General features: G+C 35.0%; 1 protein-coding gene across 3 annotated transcripts in view; it reads right to left on the bottom strand.

The window, feature by feature from the left end:
• Positions 1-1,502: 1,502 nt before the first annotated feature.
• syt10 (synaptotagmin X) overlaps positions 1,503-24,423 on the bottom strand; it is a 115,974-nt gene continuing 93,053 nt past the window's right edge. For 2 of the 3 annotated variants that reach the window (XM_039761662.1, XM_039761663.1), the window contains exons 5-7: positions 21,589-21,760; positions 16,754-16,883; positions 1,503-2,449 (exon numbers count right to left, since the gene is read on the bottom strand). In XM_039761662.1, the coding sequence (XP_039617596.1) occupies positions 2,378-2,449; positions 16,754-16,883; positions 21,589-21,760 (374 nt within the window). In that variant the 3' untranslated portion in view covers positions 1,503-2,377. Of the gene's footprint in view, positions 2,450-13,067; positions 13,216-16,753; positions 16,884-21,588; positions 21,761-24,423 lie in introns of all 3 variants that reach the window. The other variant, XR_005634709.1, reaches the window with a different exon arrangement.

The following is a 24,423-nucleotide window of genomic DNA, read 5'->3' as shown; positions in this document are numbered from 1 at the left end:
TTTTTAACATTTGGCAGCCATGATTTATTACTGCCAGATTTTACTATATAGCACATGGGCTTGAAAATATTAATAAAAAAACACCCTTTCCAATGGAATCTGCATTTATTTCAGGATTTTGACATATAAACTCGAATGATAGTTAATAAACTAAAAAAAACAAATTAAATTTTTCTTCTTTCTTTAATTAGTTTTCATCAAAATACATAAGAAACAGGTACAGTAAAATAATTCAAATGTTACCTATGAATTATTACAAAAGTTATCACAAACTGTACACTTAATAACATTTTAAGCATTTTTCATCATTACAGAATATATCAGATCAATTTACAGAAAGAAACTCTTAAAAATGCTATGAAATGGAATGTGTCTCATGAAAACTATGGCACACACACAAATATATATACAGTATATAATTATTGATCTGTATATCTCACAAAGGCTGCATATTTTGTACAAAAATACAAATAAATAAAAAGATATGCTACACAATTTTGAAATTCTCATTATGGTTTCTTTTAACACAAAAATAATCTAATGGAAATAAATTGTACACAGTCTACACATTATATAGAAGTCATGTTTTATAGTTGTTACACCCACACACAGTATTTACATTTAAATAACAATAATGTATACATCTTTTAATTAAATTATATTGTTAATTGAAATAAAAAAACTAAACTTTAAAAACACTAAGTTAATAAGAAACTGGATCTGAATCAATTCTACTGCAGCTGCTCCTTCAACCTTTGACTGAGCGGGGCACTTTCTCATGTCTAGAGTTTAAGTTACATGAAAGGTTAAGTTTTGTTAATTGGAAATGTGTTGTTTCCTTCACTTACATAATGTTAACTCTTGAAAAAGAATAATAATTCTGATATAAATACAACATTATTGATCTAGATTTGCAACAATCCATCTTAATGAAAAAAAAAATCAAAGCTATGAAACACATTCTGAAATAATAAATTACGTTATTTATTTTTTGAATATGCAGAACATTTCTGAATATGCATATGGACCCAGGTTGAGGTCACGTATTGAAGCCCTTTTGGACATTTACTAAATAAATGTCCATGTTTGACCCTGCTGTAGAGGTTATCAGGAAAAATTAAATCTTTAAATTTTTTTTAAGGAGAAAAGCTTTAACCACAGAAATAAAGTATGTGATAAAACAATGAGCAATATTTAGAGTTTAGCAGATATTCATTATTATGTACTACATGATATTATAACATAAATGTTTGTTGTTTTTTAGTAAAGTTAGCAAAGGCTTCTTTGTCTCTATAAACATTAAAGCACCTCTGTCTTTGGATAAGCTTGTCTGCATCACAACATTCTACATTAATTATGGTATAATTACTTCAGAAAAGCAAAATGTTATATTTATTTTGTCTAGGAACAGGGAAGAACTTAAAAAAAACAAATAATTTTATTATTTTATATATATAATACTTATATATGATACAATTTTTAACTTTTATACTTTAGGTTTTGGAGAGAACTTAATGAAAAGTAAACAAAAGACAAAACATGTTTTTCTACAGTTATACAAAAAATAAAAACATTTAGTATTTTGTGTACTTGCATTTTATTGCACACATACTTTTGCTCCACATTGGCGTCTCAAAACACGTAATAATGTTAATTTTGCAGCTGTTCCCATAGATAATCAAATTTTGTAGGCTCTGGAATGGCAGCATTTGATTTACTTAATTACAAATTGTGAATCTTTCTTACAAGTTTGCCAGATAAAACACTTACATATGCCAGAAAAATAGTAACCCTATCATTTCAAATTCTAGACAGTATTAATGAATATTTTGAAAAAGTTTCAATTTTAACACGCAAGACTGTTAGTACACTGTAATGCTCCACCACTATAATAAATATTCATAACCATAAAATGTCAGTAAATGCACTTTTTCTGCAGAAAGAGGTATTCTGTAAATAATTAGTTTAGGAAATCATAAAAGGTTATTTCTTTATTATAGCAATAAAATTAACTTCATTCACAGTTAAAATTGCAATACTAAACCACAGTAAAGTGATTTTAAGCTTTCAAATGTTTCACTAAATCACTAAATCAGGGCACAGATAATGAAAAAGGGTATACAGCCTTTTAAATAAAATTAACATAACATTTTTGAAACAAAATAAAAAAAAAAATTAAACAGAAAAAATATTACTATATTACGCCAGATATGTAAGACGATTTTTTTTCTGATCCTCAAAACAGAAAATGTAATAACTGAATGCTACCATTTTCGTGAATTTCTGTGTAAAGGATTTAAAACCAGATAACTACTATACTTTGACTTTCATATTACTTAGGAATAATAAATAATTACTTAACATATACAATTTCTTGCTATGGTGTCATTGGTGGTTTTGGTGATGGACAGGATCCTTGACTATCAAAACTTGTCGCTCGGCCTGGCCACTGTAAAAAAGGAAACAGAAAAAAAAATAAATCCATAAACTTAGTTACAGGACATGTCTACCTGTGGCACAAAAACATAATACAAGCTATTTTAATAAAATATCAAACTAGCCAGTACATTTTATTGAGACAGTTACTGTTGTACCATGTGTTTGTTATTGATGTACCAATTAAAAAAAGTTTAACACATTAATTCAACTTCTATTTTGACACACTCTGAATTCTACCAAACTTCACACAGACAAAGACCCAGTCTGAATTCAAGCCAGAGACGGGACAAAATGTTTTTTTTAATACTTTCATCAAAAATGAAAACAAGGCAACAATATGAAGAAATTAATGTCAAAAAATTGAAAACTAGAAAGCAAAAATGATTCCTATTCACAATTTAGTCTGGAAATTAAGGACTTAAAGTTACTTATTTGTAATGTGCAACAGATGAATACAATATGTTTAACTCAGCTTTGCATGTTAAGTCTCATAACCACTCTAATTTGCCTGTTTAACTTACTTGAAAGGTCATCTTATAACTATTTAAACAGTAAATACATGAATAAAAGATAATTACGGTAGCATAAAGCACATTTGCTATGAAAGAAAATATGCAGTGAAAAAGAATCTTTAAAGACAACAACACTCTGTTCAAAAATAAGTGCACGATATTAGTTATATGGACTGTTATTGGTTCCTGTAGTATGAAGTAAATTTCCCAGTAACCTGGGATATACAGCAATACTTAAAGACAGCTGACGATAACACTTAAAGTCAACTAGTTTTAAGCGTATCTCTGTAATAATATTTCTAGTTTTAAGCAGATAAAAAGTCCAGTTTTTGTAGAAAAATGTACATATTCGCTCATTTATTTTGCTGAAACAGAAACAAAGGAAAGAAATGTCATTATTTTCCACTCTAAATGGAATCATACATGAAATTTTGATTGGTTTCAAATTTAAACCAAGTCCCCAGTCCCTTAAACCCAGTAGTGATCATCAACTTCCCACTATGCAATTTCTTACATTTGAAATTAAAACTTAGTAGGACCCTATGACTTCCCTAAATTAGACAGAAAGTCTACAGAAATGTTCTAAAGACCTATTGAATTTGTTAATCACAAAAAGGGAGTTCATATAATAAAAACAACATGTAGCCAATGCAAGCCACACAGTAGGACTGTAGAATTTGTGAATTAGTTTGAGTACAGTTTCTTAGGAAATGAAAAGCGACATGCTCAATGAACTCTTTACAGACTGCCAGAGTGCATTTGTTGGGACTATCTTTTAAAAATCTCATTGTGAAAGTTATTATAATTCCTCTGCATGTATGTTCAACTATTTGCACCTTCAGTGACTTTAATATCTTTCCATCCATTTTGCAATATGTTTAATCTAACTCAAGGATTACAGAGGCAAAAGATTGTCTCAGTAATATCTGCCAGAAGGCAAGAACAAATTTATCCTCCATTTCTTAAACCACACCTTGCATTTTGGTTATGTGCATTTATTGCTTCTTTATTGGGAGTTACATATTGGTACATACCAAGGTTACTTGTGCCTGTTTTAATTTAAAGAAAATACATTATGTCAATATTAACACAGGCAGAGTGCACAAAAATCGAAGCCTGGGCAATTCAACATTGAAAGATTAGTTTGCATTTTCTTGAATGTTTATTAGAAAAAATGTGCTAAAATTCCCCTATTGGTTTCATGTTTTTTATGTCCTGTGATATCATCACTAAAGATATTCATAGACCATTTGTCAGTGTTTAATTTTGTGCTAGCTAATAACTTCTACAGCAGTTCATGATGATATGGCAAAGCAAAATTCAACTGGCAAGTATTTTAACAACAAAATAAATTTGAACAAAAAAGTCATAATGTATCCAATGAGCAAACAGCAGAACACGGCAGATAAAAGATTTGGTCTAACTACCTTCTGAAACATCAAACGCTTAGAAACAATCTTTCAAAATGGCAGCCAGGAAAGAGAAAGAATTTTCCATGATGGAAGGGTAAGCTGCTCAAGATTATTCTAAGCAATTATAATTATCAGAAAAGCACACTATTTTCATCACACTAGTTAGTATAAGAAATATAGTTGTTTGACTAGAACACAGCAAGAGAACAGGCACTCAGCAATACTCAGTGGTATGAGACTGAACTATGAGACTTTCTTAATCATGACTTAGAGACCATAATAGTCTTCAACAGTAAGCCCCTTCATTTCACACTTACAAGGTCAGATTTCATTGATTGGGAAGTATAGATATTTTCTTATTCTCGGCTATTCTAACCAATGTGTACTAAAATGTCCCAGACTTGGCCATATTTAAGACACATGTCGTGCTGTAGAATGGTCTTCATTGCTTTAGATCATATTTATTTGTTTGAAACTATCTACAGTAATTAATTTTCCAATTACATTTTAACATTTTCCCTTTTTACTTGAGGTAATTTCCTTTTCACATTGAAAATGATCTAATTCAGAAGTCAACAAACATTTCTAGTGCAAAGGCCATTAAAAGGTTTTTATGATTCTTGCTTTTCTGAGTGAAATTCTCTAGAAACCATTAGGTGGACTTCTGTGCTTGCTTTTTAGCAACTTAAGAGCCAATGTCGATGCTTAATTTGATATGAGTAAAGTATAAGCAAGCATGAAGATGATCATCACAGATCTAATTCTGGATCTGGTATTTTTTATCTATCAGAATATTCACGCATGTTATACTTATACGGTGATGAAAAACATATGCAATTGTTTTCAGGGCTAAAATATTGTCACTTGGAAGTTTCTTATAAAATGTAACAAGAAAACACTGTGTATTTGTGCCCAAGGGAAGGTGGGGCCTGAAAGGAGTAATTTTCACGTTCATGAAAATACTTAAAATCACTGAAAAAATATTCTGTCTTTTGGACAGCTGGATTTGCTGGAAAACCTGGGTCAACGTACACTAGAATTCTTTGTGGAAGTTGACCACAGACTGGAAAATGCGGCTACTGCTTCACCACCTGAGGTCACAGGTCCGCCACGCCCTCGACCCTCTACAGTTTGCATACCAGGAGAAGTTGGGAGCGGAGGATGCCATCATCTATATGCTACACCGATCCCTCTTCCACTTGGACAGAGGCAGTGGTGCTGTAAGAATTATGTTATTGGACTTCTCTAGCGCCTTCAACACTATCCAACCTCTGCTCCTTAGAGACAAGCTGACTGAGATGGGAGTAGACTCACACCTGGTGGCATGGATCGTGGACTATCTTACAGACAGACCTCAATATGTGCGTCTTGGGAACTGACATTGTGTTCAGCAATACAGGGGCGCCGCAGGGGACTGTACTTTCTCCGGTCCTGTTCAATCTATATACATCAGACTTCCAATATGACTCGGAGTCCTGTCACGTGCAAAAGTTCGCTGATGACACTGCTTTTGTGGGCTGCATCAGGAGTGGGCAGGAGGAGGAATACAGGAAGCTAATCAAAGACTTTGTTAAATGGTGCAACTCAAACCACTTACATCTTAACACTAGCAAAACCAAGGAGCTGGTGGTGGATTTTAGGAGGCCCAGGCCCCTCATTGACCCTGTGATCATCAGAGGTGACTGTGTGCAGAGGGTGCAGACCTATAAATATCTGGGAGTGCAGCTGGATGACAAATTGGACTAGACTGCCAATACTGATGCTCTATGTAAGAAAGGTCAGAGCCGACTATACTTTCTGAGAAGGTTGGCATCCTTCAACATCTGCAAAAAAATGCTGCAGATGTTCCACCAGACGGTTGTGGCAAGTGCCCTCTTCTACGCGGTGGTGTGCTGGGGTGGCAGCATAAAGATGAAAGACGCCTCACGCCTGGACAAACTTGTTAAGAAGGCAGGCTCTATTGTAGGAATAAAGTTGGACAGTTTAACATCTGTGGCAGAGCGACGGGCACTAAGCAAACTCATGTCAATCATGAATAATCCACTGCATCCACTGAACAGTGTCATTTCCAGGCAGAGGAGTAGCTTCAGTGACAGACTTTTGTCACTGTCCTGCTCCACTGACAGACTGAGGAGATCGTTCCTCCCCCACACTATGTGACTCTTCAATTCAACCTGGGGGAGTAAATGCTAACATTACTCAAAGTTATTGTCTGCTTTTTTATTTATTTATTTTTTTTTCATTTTTATTACTATTTAATTTATTATTGTTTTTTGTTTTGTATCAGTATACTGCTGCTGGATTATGTGAATTTCCCCTTGGGATTAATAAAGTATCTATCTAAAAATTATCAAACTATTGCTACATTTCAAACCCCTTCACACTGATGTACAAATCATAAATGAGGTTCCCCTTGCCCTATAAACTGGCATTCAGTAATTTATATGTTAAGTGAGATCAGGTAACTTCTCATTCCATATAAAATCAGACATTTCCTTAACAGATGTATGAACATGTTGATTTCAGAGTACAGGTCAAAACAGCTCTTCTGTTCTCTGGCTTGACTGAGTCACCTTACTTTGCTATAGTAGGTTACATCAATATAAAGTGTGTCAACTTCATCCAAAACAATGTTGAAACTGCCTGTGATTACGTATTTGTGAGCGCATAAAATTTCCGGTGGACTGCCCGTTAATTGTCATCACCTCAAGATTGAGTGCTTTTCCACATACTGACTGCTGATGGATAATACAGTGTAAACACATTGATTTCAGAATGCTCAATGATTCAGTGTTACAATTAATTCTACCCAGTAGTTTATATTTTAATTCTTTTCATGTTCTTGGCACCTTCTGTTGACAGATTTCAGATTTTTCCACTTCAAATAAAACAGCTCAAGTGTTTTGAAAAAAAAAAAATCATACTCTTTTTCTTCTCCAGTTATAGTGCCCTTCATATCATGCAGCTAGCTCCTTATATAATATAATATAGCATAATGTATAATATAATGGTGTGCCTTATTTTTGATCAGAGGTTTCTCTGAAATTTCTATAATTATTTACTGCTTTTTTTGCTGCTATTTTGAGATATTTGCATGGTGATTTCTGTGGCAATCCTTGCCCTGATGCACTAGGAATGCATGACTTGTGACATCATCAGTGTGATCATATGAATGTCACTGTGTGCTTTCCCGTATTATCAGAGATTTATATAGAGATTTTTCATTTCTTATTTTGTGACTCCTGGCAGTGGAAATTAGCTCTGCACTTTTAACCTTGATTTTTGGTTAGAGATTTGGCTTTGCAGACTTTCTTTCTGACTCGCAGTGTTCACCCTTGCCTGTTTTTTTCACCATGTCCTTTTTCCTTATCATCACTTTTGAAAATGTTGACTACCTTTTCAGTCAGTACATAATCTCAGATGAGTGACCCGAGAAAGACAGGGTTTTTTGGCTATAAAGGAATAAAAGGGGGAAGTAAAGATTTATGGGAAATAGTATTTGAAATTACTTCATATTTTCTTTGGCAATATTTAAGATGTCATAGTCTCTCTAGATAAAGAAGTCAATATACTTAAGGGGAAAGTGGGGTACTGAAAAAAATGATAAGACTACACACAAGAGCAACTTATCTGGCAAAGGGTATGACTTTGGGAAAATATGAAATATTCAGGTGGCATTGGGAAAGTAAGTTTAGGGAATAAAACATTTTGCAAAAGTCTGCTTATGGTGCCAACAATCCATAATGACATTTAAATGTCCACACTTATTGATGGTGATGGAACAGAGAATTTCATTTCTGCAGCTTTATTGCAAGAGCTTGGTATACATCCAATGTCATTAAATGTTAAAACCTGGGTGATGACAAACAATGAAAAGCCTATTGGTAATGTATCGTTAGAATTAATTTTCCTCAATTTAGTTTATTTCATCTCACATGGCTACTGTCTTAACTCTTATAAATATTTATAATTGTCAGAATTTTTGATTAACTGTTACCACATGTGTCAAAGATACTGTGCATCTTACTTAAAAAGCAATTGAATTGGGAGGATGCACACCTGTGTGTTATCGCTTTCAGAGTGTAAGATTTGGGGGTGTGATCATCAGTCAGACAGAGCACTGATATTTGTTTCTTGCCACTTGTGTATGCATTTTGATAGACCTGTGTGCAAGGGAGGCTCTGAGACTGAATGAGATGTAGGCTTGCTCAAACAGACTCGTAATTGTGCAATTTGTTTATGCAAATTGTGTTACATTTGTACCTAGGTGTTCATGTTTTTAATCTTTTTATTTTTTTTAATTCTCCATGTTAACCCTTGATCCATTAGGCTGGGAATTAGGCTTTGTAATTACTGACAGCAGATGCTTAGCATGACTACAACAGCACCCACAATTTCACTTGTACAGTATTTACAGTTGTTAAGACTGTTATTAGATTCCATGATTCATACCTCATGTGAATTGCTCCAAGGTTCACTTGGTACTGTACCGAGACCATACTTTGCAAAGGGTCTTGGTATAGATGTTTTGGTCCTCATCATAGTGTGATTGGTATATTCACATCTACCTAAACTAACCAGATTTCTCTGGGGAATCACAACAGAGATAAAAAAAAAACATTTTGTACAGAAGTGATATTGAATTAAATACGGAGGCCCGAAATGGAAAAATAACAAGAGTGTGGGAACATTTATTTTTTCCAAAAAAAAGGTAAATACTCTGCTATTCGTCTATAGTGAATCTTATTACACATCATTAATACTATAGCCTGCTGTAGACACATTTCCTAATCCCCATTTTACACTGTCCCTTTTACTTTGACCTGTTCCACATACAAACTCCTAAACCCCATTTTGATTCTCCTTAGCCCCTTAGTACTATTAATCCAAAAACACTGATGAGAAAATATAATCTATACTAATAAAAGTAACCCTAACCCTAACCCTCACTCACTCACTCACTCACTCACTCACTCACTCACTCACTCACTCACTCACTCACTCACTCACTCACTCATCACTAATTCTCCAACTTCCCGTGTAGGTAGAAGGCTGAAATTTGGCAGGCTTATTCCTTACAGTTTACTTACAAAAGTTAAGCAGGTTTCATTTCGAAATTCTACATGTAACGGTCATAACGGTTGACAACGTCCGCCATGTTGAACTTTCTTATTTATGGCCCCATCTTCACGAAATTTGGTAGGCGGCTTCCTTCCGCTAACCGAAACCGATGTATGTACTTATTTCGGTAGTATGACGCCACTGTTGGCCGCCATATTGAACTTTCCAACATCACTAACTCTCCAACTTCCCGTGTAGGTAGAAGGCTGAAATTTGGCAGGTTCATTCCTTACAGCTTACTTACAAAAGTTAAGCAGGTTTCATTTCAAAACTCTACGTGTAACGGTCATAACGGTTGACAACTTTCACCATGTTGAACTTTCTTATTTACGGCCCCATCTTCACGAAATTTGGTAGGCGGCTTCCCTGCGCTAACCGAAACCAATGTACATGTAGATAGAAGGCTGAAATTTGGTACTTATTTCGGTGGTATGATGCCACTGTCGGCCGCCATATTGAACTTTTCAACGGTCTTTGTTATTTATGGGCCCATCTTCAAGAAATTTGGTACACGGGTTCCCAACGCTAACTGAATCCTACTTACGTACACATATACGTCCATAGCCTGCAGCTCGGTCACCGTGTGAGGCGGCATTGGGTCCCCCATCCCAACGCCTCCCACGTTGTTAGCTGCCTGCCTATATAAGACCGTCCGTCGCTCCAGTCTCTACATTCCCTTCCTTGCTTCACCACGGGATTCACGTCTCCCTGCTGATAACTACAGCCTTTTTATATAATCCACGGCTTCTCCGCTGTTTTATTGTTCATTTATTACGATTATAGTTATTGTGTAGGTATTTTAGACTTACTTTACATTGTTCAGGTACCCATTTCCTTTATCATTCCAACCATATCCCCATTAACATGTCTATCGAGGTGATCACCATCGATCAAAGAACTGTCACTTACCGAGTGGTTTCCATGCCCGGAGATGGCACCTTCCTTTTCCATTCTCTTTGTTACATATTGCACGGCCATATCAGGCTCACTCTTGATATCCGGAGGAACATTGTGTCTTATGTATTGAATGACTGGGAGAGGTTCAAGGTATGGACTGATGATGGTACAGGAGATAATTATACTACACAGGAGCACAATAAGAGTGAAATACTTAAGCCCTTCACCTATGCATCTGCATGTGAGTTGATGGCTGCCTCTGAATTGTTCGGTTGTCGCTTTCAAGTGTACCGAAATGGCCAAATATTTAACACCTTTCGACAACCGCCAATGCCTCTTAAACATCTTAGATTCACAGGTGACGATTTCAGTAATGGACACTTTGATGTTTATGAATGTTTAAACTCTCAAAAGCTGGATGTGAAGTTATCGATGAAACCGGTTGTATACTTACAACGCTTGACAGATGCCGAATGTCTCTTCAACACAAGTCCTGCAAATACTGTCGTAATTGAAACGAACCATGAAACTCAAACCGATTATGACAGCAGCAATCCAAGCTGTAATATTTAAAACAAGATAACTGTTCACTTGGTCATCTGTACGTTGCATGCTCAAGAGTACGCTCAGCGCACAGCTTGGTCATATTACAACCGGAGGGCCGAACTCACAATGTGGTATACAAAGAGATCCTTAACAAATAATTATTGGTATATTTTCCCTCAGTTTAAAAAGGTTTAATTTTCTTCTTAATAAAAATTTTAAGGCAGTACTTCGCCGCTGTGAAGCGCGGGTATTTTGCTAGTTGTTTATATTGCCTCCAAACAAAAATTCTCTTATATGTAAAGGTTGGTGGCTAATAATGTACCCATAATAGTTGCTGTCATGGCAACAAATTATATCTTTAGATTAACAAACTGTCACACAAAGTAACATTTTTGCAGATGACATTACTAGGCTTTTAATGAACTTGTTTTGAAAATATGTAATCAACAAAGGTTTGTATGCATGCTTTCTCCACTATCTCCAGCTGGTCGATGTCATGATTTCTGCAAATCACTAGATGTCATTATTTTAGAAACTCAAACTTTTTCTGGTATAATCAGAAAGAAGTTTCAAAAACATCCTGAGGCTTCATCCACCCATCACTAAACACAGACCTTCATTAAATAATATTTTATAAACCTCTTTATCTAGACTATCATTTCTAGTTTCACTTTCAAAGGAACAACCTTCTGTTTTTCTTGGGCTTTTAGAACTAGTTCACAATCTATTTTGGACCTGGGATGTCCAGAAAAATAAGAAGATATGTAAGGAACACACATGTCAAGGTGAATGAACTACAGAATGTGAATGCACAAGTGCACCTCGATGAGACCTGTAGTTATAGCCTGACCTCATTTGGCAGACTGACACAAGTACAGTGTCTGAACACAGGAGCTGTGTAACTGAGAATTTACATTGCATGTTCCTAACATCCATCCCCGTCCCATTGCACAAGCTGCAGCGAGGTGTACTTGGAATGACTGCATAGTGGATACAGCACATATGATTTTTGTATTTGTAAAGTTTGATATTTTTTTCTGGTTTAATATGTCTATATATATCAAACTAAATTTGTCTATTTCCATTTGACAATTCAGTGAAGTTAAAGTAGACAGAAAAATTATTACTCAAGTAAAGCAGAAATATTCTCAAAACATACTCCAGTACACTAACAAAGTAGTTCTTTATCAATAATATGTAACACTGGTATGCATGTTATAAAGTAAAACATCTGATCATAGTGGTATACTGCACACATTAAGATTCATCTTTGAAAAGGTATCTTATTAAGATATCACCGTATTAGAAAAAACTGGAATTCAAGGCACAGTGTGTGCAGGTAGGTGGAGAACTGACTTAAACATAGAAAGCAATTAGTAGTAGTATTAACAGCAGTAGCATGTCACGTATACAGTGTACAATATAATTCTTCTTTGCATGTACAACTGGAGGGAAATAGGTGAAGTCAAAAGTGAAAAAGCAGGTTGTTTTTGTAGATGATTCTAAGGTTGGTGGACAGAAACTAAAGTCAGGAAGCTTTTTGGTAAACATAGATTAATAAACAAAGGAATTTAAGACACCAGTTGTAATTATCTAATGTGACAGGCCTGGGAATTTTAAAGTGCACTTTATAAGAAAGACTTGGGAGATCTAGTGAACTTCTTGCTGTTCATAACCAGACAGTAATTAAGATGGCTAATTGGATGTTGGGTTAAACATCATATTGTACTAAGCACAAGTCAAGGTAGGAAAGGTAAAGCTTTATAATACTCTTCTGTGGCGTTATCTGAAATATTATGTGCAATTTTGGCCTCAATGTTATAAACAAGACATAACAAGTTAAAAAAAGTCCTGAGATAAACATGCTAGACTTATTCCAGGACTGTGGATTTTCACCCATAAAGAACGATTAAAGTAGTTGAACCTCTTCACTTTAATCACATAAAATAAAGAGCAGACATGTCAGAATTGCTCAGTATTATAAAATGTGTTAGTATGGTAGATGGGAGTTGTTACTTTACAATGAGTTCTTCAACAAGAACACAGGATTACAGATGAAGGTTAGTACGGTTAACATTTGGCACAATTGTTAGGAAGTATTTCTTTACACAGAGAACCAGAGATACATGGAATCAGTTACCAAGTAGTGTAGTACTGCAGATAGTAGTACTTTGGGGACCATCAAATCTCGACTTGACAATATTTTGCAAAAGTTAGGTGAATATAGATTGAGGAGCTATGTTGGGCTGAACGGCCTGTTCTCATCAAAAATTTTCTCAAGTCAAACTCTGCAAAAAAGGTATGGAAAGATCAACATGAAAGGGAAAAGACTTTGTGAAGAAGAAGACTTTACAGGATTTTTTAAATACAGATGGAACAATTTGCAAATAAATATTCCACAGATGAAAATCCATTTGAGAACAGAAGGCATGGAATGCAGCTCTACAACATTCAAGTCAACACTCAAGGCAATGAGACAAATATCCCCAGAACAGTTGCAGTGTTATCTTGTCATTTTTACTGTTGATTTAAACGGTAAATGGTGTAAACATACACTGTATGTGTGGTTTGGGGCACTCTTTCCTTATTAGCTGTAGTCAGCATAAAAGTCTAGCGGCATCTCAGGACTATATGTGTGTATCTGAGGTTCTATAAACTATTTTTTGTAGAGTATTTTCACTAGCTGGTACAAATGTATCCTTCTCATTATAATGAATTAATTGATATCAGGTCACATCAGCTGTAAGAAGATTATAGCATTCTCAAACATGCTAAAACCAATACAGGGTTGAACAGGAGAGACCCGTCTTGTCTGGCCTAAGCACAAAACAGGAACCAACACCGAACATGACCCACTCAGACAGGGCCAATTTAGAATAACCAATTATCATACCAAACTTTGCAGAAGTGGGAGGAAAACTGAAGAATCCTGGAAAACTCCCATGCAGACATAAAGGGAAGCTGTAACCTCTTAACACACAACAACTGTGTGCAGGTGTTCAGCAAAGGACACTGGGTTCCATGAGGCAACAGTATTAAACTCTGCACCACAGAGTTGCCGAAATATTGTGACCTGTCAGTATTCACATTTTCCCTGTTGTGATAAAAGATTAAATTGTCAATTAAGATTTTAACATTATTAATAATTTAATTTTGTCTTGCTTGTGTTTTCTTTTAATTTCATCAGTTTTGTGTAAAAATAGTATATTAGTTATATTTCTATTTTTATTTCTTTCTCAGCTGATGTAATTGTTTAAAAAGTCTTATACTTTACTATTCTTTGGCAGCTATTTGAGGTCATAAATGATAGTGACTTTTTAATATACAATTTAAAATCAATCCTCCAAGTCGCTGCTAACTCTTTAGCTGGTCCATTTCTTTTCCAACCTCTTTGACTTATGGTTACATTTTAAGGCAAAGTTTGTTAGATAAAAATTCTTAGCTTTTTTTTTTTTTACAAAAAATAATTTTTTTAACGTATATTATACCCATAGCAGGAAGACATAGAGTACTTTTTACAGTTTATTTACTGTTGCTGCATAATTTTCCACAAATTGTAAATGTAAATTATATTATAGTCTCTGTGACAAAAAACAGTACCCAATCACAATGGCTTAAGTTGCATGAAAGTGGGCAAGGGACATCAGCTTGTAAAAGGTTTAGCATCATCATTAAAAAGGAAATGGCCAAGCAAAAAATGATCATGACCTTGGAACACTTGTACTACAACTAAAACTAGCATAAACTTCTTCATCAATATTTCTGACATTCATTTAAAAAATTGTTTAACAAGAAACAAATGTTTGATCTTAGCAAAGCTGGTTGGTCTTCTTAAACATATGATGGCCATGTGACAATACCTGACCAGACATAACAGCCATCTGCCATGATAGTGGATCTATAGGACAATAATCCTTACACTTACCCAGTTTTTTAAGAAAGAAATGTTTCTTCTTTAATGGATGTTGGAAGCCTTTCTACCTTCTATGTCAATTGTTTTATATGTTAATGGAAGGAATTATTAAGGATAAGATTGAGCAGCACATGGCAAGTACAGGAGTTTTTTCTGAACAGTCAGCATGGGTTCAGAAGATGGAGGTCATGTTTTACTAATGTGCTGGAATTCTATGAGGAAGCAACAAAAGGATATGTTCAAAGTGGTGTACGTGATATTATTTATCATGACTTTGAGAAAGCATGTGATAATGTGCCTCATGAGAGGTTGGGCATCAAACTAAAAGAAGTGGGAGTTCTGGGTGGTGTTTGTAGAAGGTTGCATAATTGGCTCTGACATGGGAAGCAGAGGGTTATGGTGTTAGGAACCTTATCAGAATTGGCTGATGTTATGAGTGGTGTTCCACAGGGATCAGTGGCAGGGCAGCTGCTATTTCTAACATATATAAATGATTTGCATAGGAATATAAGTAACAGGCTGGTTAAGTTGGCAGGTGATACCAAGATAGGTGGACTGGCAGATAATTTGGAATCTGTTAAATACAGTAATTACAGGAGGATTTGGACAGCATATAGGTTAGGGCAGATTTGTGGCAGATTAAATTTAATGTCAGTAAATGTAAGGTATTACACATCGAAAGTAAAAATGTTAGGTTTGAATACACAAAGAGAGGTCTGAAAATCGAGAGTACACAAATGAGAAGGATTTAGGAGTTGTATTGAATTCCATGCTATCAACTTCCAGAAGCCATTAAGAAGGCAAACATAATGTTAGGTTATATAGCATGATGTGTGGAGTACAAGTCTAAGGAGGTTAGGCCCAGGCTTTGTAATGCACTGGTGAAGCCTCATCTGGAGTACTATGTGCAGTTGTGGTCTCCAGGGTACAAAAAGGACATAGCAGCACTAGAAAAGGTGCGGAGAAGTGTGACTAGGCTCATTATAGGGCCTCAGAGTTTGAGTTATGAAGAAAGATTAAAAGAGCTGAGCCTTTTCAGTTTAAACAAAAGAAGATTAAGCGGTGATATGATTGAAGTGTTTAAAATTATGAAAGGAATTAGCACAGTGGATTGAGACTGTTATTTTAAAATGAGATCATCAAGAACATGGGGATACAGTTGGAATTTCACACAAACATTAGTAATTATTTCTTTACACAGAGAAACATAGACGCTTGGAATAAGCTACCAAGTAGCACAGTAGACAGTAAGACTTTAAGGACTTTCAAAACTAGACGTGATGTTTTTTTACAAGAATTAAGTGGACAGGACTGGCCAACTGTGTGAGGCTGAATGGCCAGTTTCCTTCTAGATTGTACTAATGTTAATTTTCACATAGTTAGACCTTTTCTTCAGACTAGAACTATTTTCTTGTCACAGAGTCTATATCAAAGTGTCTGTTTTTTAGGAAAGAAGGAAAATCCTGTAAATGTGTACATGTATGCACTTTCTAAAGGGATTGTGGTATAAGAATATCTTTACCTTACTTGGTAAATGACTTAGATATGAAGTTACTAAACATTTAGCGTTATGGTGTCTGATGGTTTTTTAACAAATTGAGTACAAAAGATCCTCAAAATTAATATATAAATTGTATGTACTGTAGCACAAACACTTTACATTAGTTTTTTTTTCTATCATTCCTTCTTTGTAGGTAGTGCACATTGGCTTCATAAAAACAAGAGACGGTTATCAAAACATTTCATAAATAGCACATTAGTAAAGGAAATTATAGGCCTGGCTTGTCAAATGCCATACCATTTTAACAATGAATATTAGTGACAGTGCTTGATAATGTTATGATACATATAGTAACTTGCTACACATGGTCTGGAAATGTTGCCAGAAAAAAAAAATATGTTAACAGAATTACCTCTACCAGTGGATGCCAGTGAGTAATTGGTTTGCGTGGATATGCAAGCATTTCATTCCAGTGATCTCTACCAAGGCCTTCTGCTTCTGGCCCTGTCCTGCAGACTCCAATTACTTCATTATGACCAACACTTGGAAACAAAATGAGGAAATATCTCAAAAAGTAATTATACACCTTTGTCTTTAAAACATGCAAAAAAAGACTGAACAGACTTGCGTGGTCGTTTTGAGTCCAACTAAATTTCTTAGTTCTGAGATTTGATGAGTGTTTTTCAATACCTTGGCTGACATTCATTGAGTTAAACTGGTACTGTAGAGTACACGGTTATAAAGTAAATATCTGTTAGGTGAGATTTCTAATCTTACAACCCCAATTCCAAATGAGTTGGAAGAGCATGGAAAATGCTAATAAAACAAACAGGAGTGATCTTTAAATTTTATTCAAACAAAAATAGTATAAAGGCAAGCTATTACACTGCAATGGGCTGGCGCCCTGCCCAGGGCTTGTTTCCTGCCTTGCATCCTGTATTGGCTGGGATTGGCTCCAGGAGTCCCCCGTGATCCTATAGTTAGGATATAGTGGGTTGGATAATGGATAGATGAACAAGCTATTACATGTTTTACAAAATCAACCACAATAAAGGTATATGTTTATTCTGAAATTGATGACTGCAAAATGTTCTGTAAAGTTGGGACGGGGTAGTTTAGGACTAATAATAATGTGACAAGTTGAAATAACAAGGTGATGTGAAACAGGTGATGTTAAACAGGTGAGGCAATGGTGTTATACTAAATAAGGAGCCACCAAAAAAGGCCTAGTCCTACAAGAGTAGGACTACAAGAATAAGGAAGGGTTAAGACTCACCAATTTGAAAAAAGATAGTGTCCAGCAATTTCAGAACAATGTTTCCTAAAGGCAATCATGTTCTCCAGGCCAAAGAGGAAAAGGACTATCCACGCCTCCAGGTCTTCAGGTGCAAAAGTAAGCATCTGTCATGCAATAGGAGCGTTTCACTGCCTATGGTATTCTTAACATGCCCGTCTTTGAGGGCACCACTAATACAAAGGGATATATACAAATTTTGGAGCAATATATGCTGCCATCCATGTGCCATATTTTTAAAGGGATATCTACAACACCAAACACATTTTGCCTGGATTATAAGTATGTGACGGTGTAAGCAGACTGTTCAAGTACTAGGTTGGTCTGCTTGCAGTCTTGACCTGTCTCTGAATGAGTGTGACACATTATGAAGCGTAATATATGTCAAAGAAAGCCCCATACAATTCTGCAAGTTAAGATCTACAAAATGGTTTCAGAATTTCCACTTACTTAACTTAACCAACTTGTGTCTACAGTGCCCAAAACACTTAAAAAGTCTTATAAAAAGAAATAGTGTGGCAAGCATTCAACATTCTCAACTTTATTGAAGCATTTTGAAGTATTCAGATTTGACGTGTGCATATTAACAAAAAAACAAAAAAAAAAAAAAAACAAAATTCACAAGTTAAAACATCAAGTAACATGTTGTAGTGTTTTCAATATAGTACAGGGTGAACAGAATGTATAAATCACTCCTTTTTGTTTTGTTAACATTCTTTATATGACCTTACTTTTTTGGAACATGTTGTACATAGCCCTAAAATCAAAAAAGAACAAAAAGGAATAGATTACAGTACCATGAAATAAACTCATTAATATATGGGGATAACATACAAACATGATTCAGACTGGGCTGAAGTTTAAGCCTTTTCTCCAGCTTTGCCTACAGAAACAGCGAGACCAGTTCTAACATTATTGATTATTGTTGTAAATGGATTTTATAAGAGAGAGACTGGGAAACAGTCATGATATTTAGAAATAAATAATCACTTTTAACTTTTTTGAAAAAGATTTTAAAAAGTATTCAAAAGTAAAAGTTAATAAACAGAGTCATATTTTATATTAATCCCAAACACAAATTCAAAATTTCATCCAACCCTGTACAAAGTGGACAGTAAATTATAAAAAGGGGTTACACTGAATTTTTTAATACAATTTTTCTAACTGTTAGAAGAGATATTATTTAATCTTAGAATGGTCTAAAATTGCCACAACAGTAGATATATGATTTAAACGTTTCAGATGAAATTAACTTCATCTGGTTAAGGCACTAGACTATATAGTTAACGTGACTTTTCATTGCAACTGAAAAAAACTATAAATGATGCTTTGTCACAAGACATGTTCATTAAGATATTTACTCAAAAAATACAAAGCCAATTATTTATATTTTGAGAGTAAGGCATGAACATTTATTTTTGCCTAGTTAGGCATTGTAATTTGGTGAATAATTAATATGTAGTACAGTGGTGTGAAAAACTATTTGCCCCCTTCCTGATTTTTTATTCTTTTGCATGTTTGTCACACAAAATGTTTCTGATCATCAAGCACATTTAACCATTAGTCAAATATAACACAAGTAAACACAAAATGCAGTTTTTAAATGATGGTTTTTATTATTTAGGGAGAAAAAAAAATCCAAACCTACATGGCCCTGTGTGAAAAAGTAATTGCCCCCTGAACCTAATAACTGGTTGGCCCACCCTTAGCAGCAATAACTGCAATCAAGCGTTTGCAATAACTTGCAATGAGTCTTTTACAGTGCTCTGGAGGAATTTTGGCCCACTCATCTTTGCAGAATTGTTGTAATTCAGCTTTATTTGAGGGTTTTCTAGCATGAACCGCCTTTTTAAGGTCATGCCATAGCATCTCAATTGGATTCAGGTCAGGACTTTGACTAGGCCACTCCAAAGTCTTCATTTTGTTTTTCTTCAGCCATTCAGAGGTGGATTTGCTTGTATGTTTTGGGTCATTGTCCTGTTGCAGCACCCAAGATCGCTTCAGCTTGAGTTGACGAACAGATGGCCGGACATTCTCCTTCAGGATTTTTTGGTAGACAGTAGAATTCATGGTTCCGTCTATCACAGCAAGCCTTCCAGGTCCTGAAGCAGCAAAACAACCCCAGACCATCACACTACCACCACCATATTTTAATGTTGGTATGATGTTCTTTTCTGAAATGCTGTGTTCCTTTTACGCCAGATGTAACGGGACATTTGCCTTCCAAAAGTTCAACTTTTGTCTCATCAGTCCACAAGGTATTTTCCCAAAAGTCTTGGCAATCATTGAGATGTTTCTTAGCAAAATTGAGACGAGCCCTAATGTTCTTTTTGCTTAACAGTGGTTTGCGTCTTGGAAATCTGCCATGCAGGCCGTTTTTGCCCAGTCTCTTTCTTATGGTGGAGTCGTGAACACTGACCTTAATTGAGGCAAGTGAGGCCTGCAGTTCTTTAGACGTCCTGGGGTCTTTTGTGACCTGTCGGATGAGTCGTCTCTGCGCTCTTGGGGTAATTTTAGTCGGCCGGCCACTCCTGGGAAGGTTCACCACTGTTCCATGTTTTTGCCATTTGTGGATAGTGGCTCTCACTGTGGTTCGCTGGAGTCCCAAAGCTTTAGAAATGGCTTTATAACCTTTACCAGACTGATAGATCTCAATTACTTCTGTTCTCATTTGTTCCTGAATTTCTTTGGATCTTGGCATGATGTCTAGCTTTTGAGGTGCTTTTGGTCTAGTTCTCTGTGTCAGGCAGCTCCTATTTAAGTGATTTCTTGATTGAAACAGGTGTGGCAGTAATCAGGCCTGGGGGTGGCTACGGAAATTGAACTCAGGTGTGATACACCACAGTTAGGTTATTTTTAACAAGGGGGCAATTACTTTTTCACACAGGGCCATGTAGGTTTGGATTTTTTTCTCCTAAATAATAAAACCATCATTTAAAAACTGCATTTTGTGTTTACTTGTGTTATATTTGACTAATGGTTAAATGTGTTTGATGATCAGAAACATTTTGTGTGACAAACATGCAAAAGAATAAGAAATCAGGAAGGGGGCAAATAGTTTTTCACACCACTGTATATACAGCTCTAGTATAGATATTAATAAAATAAAAAGGTGCTATATAAAATAAAGGTTGTTTGTTATGTGACAGCGTTTCTTTCAACAAACTGTCAGTTAATGAAAATTTACAACAAATAGCAATCATTTAATTTTATTTATGTTTATAAAGTTTTATTTAAAATTTTAGGGGCAGCTAGATTTTAGGGTGACTCTGAGAAGTTGAGTGTTGAGTTTTTGTAAACACAAATGCTTTGTGCTGTTGTATGTAAAGGAAGTTCTTTTTTTTTTTTTTTAATTTTAGCATTTTTGCATTATTACAGGCCAAAATAAAACAACACTGTGTGTTTTGCTGTATAAAGTGTACACTCTTTCAAAAGTTACTTCATTTGAAGAGGTAATAGATTTCTGAAAATATTTTGTTAAAGTACTCCACACACTAAAAAAAATACATAACCTCAAAACAGAGATACAGTCTGGAGACATCCTCTACTTTACCTATTATGCATATTTCTTTTCAAAAACCAAGTGGAACCTTCAAAAAGCATGATTTCCATTAATCCTAGACCATACCATAAATAATGATGCTTTCCTTGTAATGTAGTATAAAGTATCAAGTGTTACTATTTCTTAATAATATAATGTTGTTTTATTAGTTAGATATGCTTCTTATATTCTATCATGAACTTTTATGAATGGTATCCAGAAAAAAATAACTTTAATGATAAGAAAAACCTGCTTTTCTTTCATTACTGTTATGCATGGCAGAAAGGAAAATAAGCATTATGCATCATGGGAATTGTTAAATGTTCATTAAATGAATCATTACTAATGAACAAAGGTAAGGCATTCAATCCAACAGGCATTAAATCTGATCATTTTTCTAGATATTACTTACCGGTCATAGTCCATTACCATGATGGATAAGCTAACTTGTTCCACATTTTCTGGAGGAATATCAAAGATGATTGCCTCATTGTAAACTGGATTTAATGTATTTTTCTTGGTTGTTGTTTTACGCTTTTTTAATCTTCTGCCATCACACATAAGGGACACTTTAACATAAGGATCTGAAATTTAAAGTGAAAAAAAATTAAAAAAAATGGTTCCTACTGTTCTCTTTAGTGATTACTATTTTTAATTACAAATAATAATGCAATTACAAAAATAAACAAAAAACTGTAGGTTAGATCAATTATCAACTTCCAAATTTTTTGTTTTTGTAATATTGTACGTCTATGTGTAAGGCACGAAGCTCACCCAACTGTTAAAGACATATGCAGTATATCAAGCACTGTTTTAGAAAGGTAGAATGGTACAGCACTCTTCACATTCACATCAGTAGTTTTATGGACAGTTTCTATTCACAGGTTACACAATAACAACACACAAGATATACAAGAGTGGGTAAAAGTAGATTTACAGTTGTGAGTACAAGAAACAGGAGTTGATTCTTGTATAATTGCTTTTTTATTATTATGTCCTATTTATTTGTTACAGATCACTTGTATCTTAGTTGCACTGTGCCATTGTGACATTCTTTTGACTTATTAATGCTATATTAATAATATAATAATAATACATACATACATACAGTAAAACCTCGATTATCTGTCAGTTGTCGGGACAGAGGCCATGATGGATAAGAGAAAAGACAGATAACAGAACAGCTACTTTAAAAAATGATATAGAGTAGATTAGTTTAGTGAGCAGTTATATTTATTTACAAAACTAAACTATACTAACAAAATTAATGAATTAATATAAAATTTGTAACAACCGTTGTAATACGCAAATACAACTTGGAGGTACTAGACTTTTACTTATGATTCTTTGTTCTGTAACAAATGGTGCCCTTTCTTATACATTGTTATCTGAGTTATGGAGTACACCTACAAAACAATAAAAGAAAGCTTTCCTTACCAATCAGTTTATCTCCTGCCACTTACATTTTGTTTCACTAGATCGCAAGCACTCCTGACTCCCTATTCAAAACTTCCTTAACCGCACCTTCCTTTTTTCCTAACTTCCCCTGTCACTCATCTCCTACGAGGTGTGCCCGCACCTTAAAGAAAAAAAGCGTTTCACCCACTCCCATCACTTATAGCATTCATTCCACCCTTTCTTCTCCCCTACAGTGCATCACAAGTTGCCTTCACTTCACAATATACTACTACAACATAATATAACAGAATTTAAAATTACAATACAGAAGAACATAAACATTAATACAGAATAACATTACCGTCAGTGGTATCCATTTTCACACAATTTTGTCTGCATCACGCTTTATATCATTTACTGTTCTTCCTAGTCCATGAATTGAAGCAATACTTGAACTACTTTCACCATTTAATAAATGTTTAATAATTTTGATTTTTGTGACAATTCTAACACCACATGCTTATGTTTATTGGCCATAACAATGTATAGCAGATTAATAATATCAAAAGAGAAAAGTTACGAAACACTATTAAAACTGAAGGTACATAACTGACACTGTGATGCTGGGGAAGAACACTACACACTAGCACAAGGGAAAGTTATTCCAATATGCAAAGCTCACAGCGTATTGCACGGCAGTAGTAGTACAGTGATACGTATACCCTGGCATGTGCAATGTTTATATATATATATATATATATATATATACTGTATATATATATATATATATATATATATATATATATATATATATATATAAATAAATAAATATATATATTGTAAAAAGAAATCCTGGAAAGCAAAAGCAAGGCGACGAAAATTGATCTTCTCGGAAGTTCTCAGTAGACATTTAAAAGACCCGCGAGACAAAAGAGACTTGCCACAGAGCATCTTGCGGGGACCGTAAACATGAGACTTGGTGCCAAGAGTTTGTCCCAGAGCCATCTCGCAGGGACAGGGAACATGAGATTCTTGAAAGACATGCCCTACTTACAAAAGATATCATATAAGAACAAACCCATCAAAAAACAGTCAGTCGCAGTAAAAAAATGTCAGTGGCTTCCACCTGTTAAACCATTCCTGTTTTGGGGGTCATCTCATTGTTGCCCCTCTAGTGTACCTGTTATTAATTTCATTAACACCAGAGCAGCTGAAACTGATTAACAACCTCCTCTACTACTTAACTGACCAGATCAATATCCCAGAAATTTCATTGACTTAATGCGATACTCTGATTAAAAAGTGTTCCCTTAATTTTTTTGAGCCATATGTATATGTACTGTTAGGGTCCATCGGCTGTGGGGCATCTGCTGGTGAACAAAGATTCACTAATGTTGACTTTGCCAACGATGCTGTGATCTTCATGGAGTCAATGGAGGCTCTGAAAGGGTCTCTCAAGAGACTGAGTGAGGAATCTGAGTGTCTGGACTTGTGTGTGTCCTGGATAAAAGCCAAGATCCAGGCCTTTAATGACCTCTTGGGCATTAATGTCGTAATGTATTGTATTATTGTCACTATTATAAGTAAGAATTTCTTTGTACTATGTACACATGAAAATAAACTTGAATTTGTGATTTACTGGACTTTCATTTAGGGCTGGTTTAAACATTGTGTGATGCTTGATGCAGGGAAATGGTCTGTATTAGATTAAGTAGATTTGAGAATAAGAGTACATACATTTATGTATAAAGATCGCAGACTGCTTCTGAACAGGGGATTCCTCTCTTTGTAGTGTTTAAACAGTGTTTCATATTCTCTCCAGCATCCCAAAGATGTGCATGTATGGTTA

Source organism: Polypterus senegalus, chromosome 8 (assembly GCF_016835505.1).
Source record: "Polypterus senegalus isolate Bchr_013 chromosome 8, ASM1683550v1, whole genome shotgun sequence".
Lineage (NCBI taxonomy): Eukaryota > Metazoa > Chordata > Cladistia > Polypteriformes > Polypteridae > Polypterus > Polypterus senegalus.
Note: the sequence above shows the minus strand (reverse complement) of the source record. Positions and strands in the feature narration are given on the sequence as shown.